The sequence below is a fragment of the Belonocnema kinseyi genome, chromosome 4 (genome assembly GCF_010883055.1).
Source record: "Belonocnema kinseyi isolate 2016_QV_RU_SX_M_011 chromosome 4, B_treatae_v1, whole genome shotgun sequence".
Lineage (NCBI taxonomy): Eukaryota > Metazoa > Arthropoda > Insecta > Hymenoptera > Cynipidae > Belonocnema > Belonocnema kinseyi.
The window spans coordinates 31821400-31828066 of NC_046660.1; the positions used below are offsets into that span (position 1 = coordinate 31821400).

General features: G+C 31.9%; 1 protein-coding gene across 1 annotated transcript in view; it reads right to left on the reverse strand.

Moving 5' to 3' along the window:
• Positions 1-6: 6 nt before the first annotated feature.
• Positions 7-6667, reverse strand: part of LOC117171484 — a 477779-nt gene continuing 471118 nt past the window's right edge. The window contains exon 5 of the mRNA XM_033358841.1: positions 7-411. Coding sequence (XP_033214732.1) covers positions 103-411 — 309 coding nt within the window. The 3' untranslated portion in view covers positions 7-102. The remainder of the gene's footprint in view (positions 412-6667) is intronic.

Below are 6667 nucleotides of genomic sequence, written 5' to 3' on the forward strand. Positions count from 1 at the left end.
AAGGATCGGACCACTGACACTGAACATACGTGAACGAGTATTAGCACCGATATCACGCAGCTAGAAATTAAATCGACAGATGGTATTGCCTTCGCGTACAGGTCACGTCGAAAGTATCGCCAAAAAAAGAGAAAGAATAACAGAAAGTATGTTTCCATGGATGAAACAAGACCCTCCACGGAGATCACTGGCACTGTGTCTCTGGTTATCTAATTGATACACCGTGACACTCTTTGTCGTCTCATAGTTCTTGGAACCGACTTTTGCTATGCACACAATCTTTAATTCACTACGACCACGATCGTGTTGCTTTGTGTCTGCTTGTATTCTCAAACCGATGGTATTAGGAAGTGCGTGGTACGGTCCTGTTGGTTCCATGGGTGGAAGAACCACCGTATTTTCCAGAGTTACCTAAAAGCAGACGAGAATATTAATTAATGGTTGAATTTTTTTCAATTATTTTACTTGAAATACTTAATGGGTCCCTTAAAACGATGTCTATTTCCTGAAATCAATAATGGCTGATTTTAAACTAACTAAATTACTAGAAATCCATAGTGTCTGACACAAGATGACGTATACTACTTGGAAGTCCATACGGGTGACTTTAAACTACGAATACCACTTAACTGTAGTATTCGACACCATTCTTATCCGACTTATAATAAAAACCTGCAAAAAGTTTCGGGCGACTTAAAACTACTTATATTCAGGAATCGGAACCCCTATATTTTTAAGGTTGCGGGGGCTAAAATGGTCCAGTAAAGGTTCGGTCCGGAACCACACCCCGACTTTCATGGATATAAAGGGCTCGGCTCAGGACCCAGTACTTTGAGAATTTGAAAGGTTCGTGTTCGGACTCAAGGGGAGAGAATATAAAAAAAAGGAATGAAAGAGAGGAGTTTAAAAAAATTAGTCAAAGTAGGCACCATTCACCTACAAAAAAGGATTTACTCATCTAGTTACCCTCTTCTCAGTTCCCCTACTAAACCACTCTTTACTTTCTCTGCTACCTTAGCTAAGCTTCCCCTCCCTTCCCGCCATTCTTCTCCATAAAAAAGTTCGAAAGCCGGATTGACACTCGACCAGGGCTACGAAACCCCAGAAAAACTTCTGAAAAATGATAGGTAACTTCTGGCGGAAAATAAAAACAAAATATTTGACAGAAAGAAAATATACTCTTATGTACTCTTATATACTCTATACTCTTCATTTCTTTCTTATTTGTTCACCAACTAATTTATAAATTTCATAAGTATAATTCAGAGAACCTTTTATGTAGGACCTGAGATTAAAGGGTTCCTTAGCAGTGTGGGTCGAAGCAGGACACTTTATTTCTAAATGGTCCGGATTTAGACCTGGACCTTTAATAACTTGAAAGATCCAGGTCTGAAACCGATCCAGACGATTCAGAGGGTCCGGTTCTGAACCGGAGTCCGAGCCTCTAAACTGGGGTCAAAACAAAAGGGTTCGAACATTCCTGGTTACATTTGTAGAAATCATTTTGAATCTGACGTAAGCTGCTTTATACTACTGTTAACACAATGCGTCTCCTTTTAAATAGATTATACTACTTGTGACCTCTTATAGCTGACTTGAAAATATTTACTCTTCTCAAAATTACTTGTACTATTCTGAAACCTCGTATGACAAATATGAAATCAAAAGTTTCAACAAAGATATAAGGTTTGTAAACTAGTAAGGATAATTTCTATTCGGGCTTTGGGTTTTTATTTAGCACAATTGAGCAAATAATTGTATATCAGAAATAATGGATGTCAAGTAGTACAAGTGATTTTAAGTTAGATAATTAGGGTTGTCGAATCGTACAATTTATTTTATGTCAACCTTAAAAGGGTTCAAGTAGTATAAGTTCTTTTGAAGATACAAATGTGGGATGTCTAGTAGTATAAATAGCTTTAAGTCAGACACATCCAGTTTTAAATAGTACAAGTTATTCTAAGGCTGTTATAAGGATTTGAATTTAGCATGCGTTATTTTATTTTAGATCCAACAGATATTATGCAGTATAAGTGATTCTAGGACAGACACTTTGGACAATTTATTTCAATTAAAAATAAATCAACACTATTAAAAATCTCTGAAAAGAGGTTTTAGTTACTCAATTAAGGATCTAATTCAAGGTGGCTTCTGATATACATTTTGAATTCTGTAAATTGTCAGCTCTTTTGATATAAAAGGCAATTTCCTGTTTCATGAAATATATTTTTCACGCTCTTTCGCGTGACAAACTTCAAGTCTCGCCAAAGTCTCCTAATTAAATAGTCCACACTGATCTTTTAATACCGCTTCTGTCGGACGACCCAGAAAAACTCTTCGATATATTTCAACTTTGATTACTTCAAACTGACGGATTTCCGATAATTATATCTTGCAATAAATAACTTTTGGCCTTGTTAAAGTGTAGTTATATAAGAAGAACGTATCAAAAGTTCAGTAGGCTTGGTAGTTTTACGAGACAAGGATTGCACAGAAAGGATCGAGAGGGCCATCAACTTAATTTACGAAGCATGAAAGAGCTCTTATAAAAATATCGTGTTTTGACATCGCCATTAGATTCCAACTTGGCATTGCGCCTTGTATGTTTCAGAGGGGGGAATCAAGCTTAACAATCTGCTATTTTTACACATTACTTCCATCCTAAAATTACATTTTCATTCGATTAATCGACTAAGAACATGATATAGATTAAACAATAAAAAAAGCATTTTAAAATTATATTATTTCATATCCGATACATAAGATCAATCATTAAGTTTGTAGGTAAAACAATGAATTTATTTATGGAGGTTTATAGCTTAATATAGGAAAAATAGAATTTGTCTCTCACACTGAAATGTAAAATTTTCTAAAATCTTCCTCGTTAGTCTTAGGAAGATTTTCATCTTATAAAAGTAAAGTTAGAATACTCGAAAATATAAAAGCACTGTTAGAAAGACAAAGAATTTTATCACCAGAGTTGATTGTTTTTTTCCTTGTTTAAAAGTAAATTTTCAAACTAAAAAATTTAAATATTTCGTTTGAAGATTCATCAAATGAGTCGCTTTTGTTGAAAATCCGTCTAATTTTGCTTGAAAGTTAACGTTTTTTATTTGGAAAATCTTTTATATCTTCAGTTAAGCATGATTCTTTTTTGGGTGAAAATTGTATTATTTGTTGAAAATTCGTATTTTTTATTGATTAAAATTGTTTTTTAAGTGAAACTTAAATTTGTTTTGGTTCCAATATCGCCTATTACATTCCTTTAAGAAATCATCTTGTTAGGTTGAACATTTAATTATTTAGTTAAAAATTCATGAATTTTAATGACTAAAATTTCAACTATTCCATTTTTAATTATTACATTTTTTATTGAAAATTCGAGTATTAGGTTGAAGCTTTCAGTATTACATTACAAGTTGAACTCGCTTTCAAATATTTTTAGTTGAAAATTCATTTATTATGGTAGAAATTTTATCTCTGGAAAAGGTTTAAACTATGTTTGGTCCAAAGTTCCTTCTTTTTGGTTAAAAAGTATAATATTATATTTTTGGTTCAGAATTTATACTTTATGATTAAAAATGTTATTATTGGGGAAGCAAATATAATTAATTCGTTACAAATTCAACTATTTTTGTGAAAATTTCAACTATTTGGTTAAAAATAATTTTTTTCAAAAATCGTATTTTTGGATTGCAAATTTAATAGTTTTCTAGCAAGTTCATCTGCTTAAGTTAAATTTAAAAGTTATTTTATTTCAAATTAAAATCTTTTTTGTTGCAGTACCAACTGGTACAATTTTCATTAATAATTTATCCGTTTTGGTTAAAGACTTCGCTAAAAGTTGAAAACCTTTATTTGAAACTTTTTAAACAAATATTAATCATTTTACTTGAAAATGTATTTCGTTGGTTGAGGGTTGAACTATTTTGTTGAAAGTACACTTTTTTGGGTTAGAAATTAATTTTTGTTTACTGAAAATTTTATTATTACATTTTTGGTTGGAAATTTATCAGTAGTGTAAACATTTATTTATATCGCTAAAGTGGATAATTGTAATGATCTGATCTTGATAATTAGAATGATATACAATGTTTTAAAATCCGGAGGTCTCGTGTGCTATAGAAATTATTAAGACATTTACTTAATTAATTTAAAAAAAGTATTCGTTCAAAATAAAAAAATTAAAAGTTTACCTTTCAACAACGAAAAAATTTTGTTTTGGACGATAAAGTTAGCGGGGATTGTTGTTTTTATTTTAAGTAGATAAAGTGGAAAACATTGCAGTTTCCTTTATTACACAAATTTACTCATATGAGTTTTATTTAAAGTCAATAACAGTTGAATGCAGCTCCCTCACGCGGTAGGAAATATACGCACAGTGAACCTCAGTATTGGAATGGACCACCCTTGCGGTCACTTCAATCACATACCTTTTAGGCCATGTGTTAGCCACAAAACATAAAGCGTTTAGACGACTGCTGCAACTATACTATTCTATGTATAGTTGCACAGTTTAAACTGAACTACGTTCAACGCTTTGCGGTCAAAGTCTCCAACTAGAAGTTAAAGCCACGCGGCGAGAATGGTACCACTACTGATATTGGCCAATCGGACCTTTAATCCCTTTTGGCAAAGTAAATTCTAGTCTTCTCTAGAGTATTTTGTAACCAGATCAGTGTAATTTCATTACATAAGACTTATCCACTGTTAAAGGTGCCAAATCCTGCTTCAAGCACTTATATGTGACTTAAAACTTACTATACTACTTTAGAACCCCATATGTCTGACACATGTCTGACTTAAAATAACATGACTTACCTGACTAAATACGGACTATACTACGTCATAACTTTGATGAGTCATGTACACCTACTTACACATTGAGAAATAGCCATTTTTGTACTACTAAAAACTGTATATACTACTGAAAAACCATTGTGGTTGACTTAGAGCTATTATTATGATCATCAATTCACATTGCAGGCACAAAATTATTGATATTATTTGAAAATCTTTTATGGTAGACGTATATTATAGGCGATTAGAACATTCCTGTTTTCCTTCACGAAATGATCCATCGATTTCTATTCACTACTTTGTATTCAAATCGTTAATTTTCGATATCCTGAAAAGGAATATGACAATTTTTTATATTTCATGATTGCAGTACCCTTAAAAAAATTGCATAAAAAATGGCTTTCGTGAGGTACGTAGGTAGTGTTAATGAAACAGTCTTAACAAATAACAATTTTTCTAAATAAACTGTTTAAAAATGTAAGTCATTTTGAGCTAACTGCAGTTTTTTTAAACATTATTTTTTGAATTTTGAATCAGGCATTTGGGGGTTTAAGTAACATAAGTAATTTATAGTTGGACACACGGGTTTCCAAATAGTATAAGTAATTTGCAATCACGCATGTAGTATTTCTAGTAATATATAATTCGTCTTATAGCGACTAAATTTATTTTTAAATATGATAAATAATTTCAGTTAGACACTTGAGGCTCAAAATTGCATAAATCGTTTCAATTCGGCCTTAAAGGATTCCAAGAAGTTTGATTTAATTTGAGTCAGTCGCCAGAGATTGCAAGTAGTTTATTTCATTCTACATCATGCAATAGAGTTTTCTAGTAGAATGAGTAGTTATAATTCAGCCCTAAGTATTAGAAAGTAGAGAAGCTCATTTGAAGACAAGCATACGTATTTTCTAAGCATGACTTTATGCTACTTATATTCCTACAATTTTCACATGTCTGGCTTAAAATGACAAAACTAGTCGCTGAAATTTCCACAGTTCGAATTAAAATTTTTTTTCATTTCAGCTTATCAATAAAAATGTTTAAAAACTTTTATTTTTGTACAATAAATCGTTAGGATGTAACAGAATCATCGTACCATGTGACAATTCGCAACAAGCTTTGTTATGTTTAACGCGACAAGACGAGATATTCGGTGGTATCGACCAATGAATTATCTTGTACAGACAGATGCCGGATGATCATTGTTCACCACTCATCGCCATCCGTTCATTGTACTGTCATCAGGGGCGGTTTCAGAACCTAGTTCTGGGGGCTGGACAACTGAATGGTCATTAACCCCCCCCCCCCTACTGTTCCAGCTACCTCTTTCAAATATATTGCAGGATTTAAATGCAACTTGTTTGAGTTCAACAGGCTGGGTCATTGTTGGTGGTAACTTGTACTAGGTAGATTTCGTTGTTATTATGTATTTATTAAGGTAAAGAAATTGGTAAATTTAATGATTTATACATAAAACTCCATAATTTGTAATATCAAAGGCTACAAAGTAGTAATTTCTAAATAGTTTAGAGATTGAAATTGCTTAATGTTTCGAAATTCGAAATTTGTAGCTGTTATTATTAATATTTTCAGATCGCCAATTTGAACCACTTCTAGCAATGTATTCGCTTAAAATTTTCAAATTGTGCAATTGAAAATCAGAAATATTTGTTTCGATTTCACAAAACTTTGTATGCATGGGCTTTTAAAATTGTCAATGATAAGTCTAGAGTGAATAATGCAAAAAATAAGATGGCTTTGCATAATAGCGAATGAAAACTGGACATGTATCTTGAGTTATATGAAACTGTACATTTAGTGTTTTTAAAGTTGATATTGCATAGTAAATATAAATATAAATATA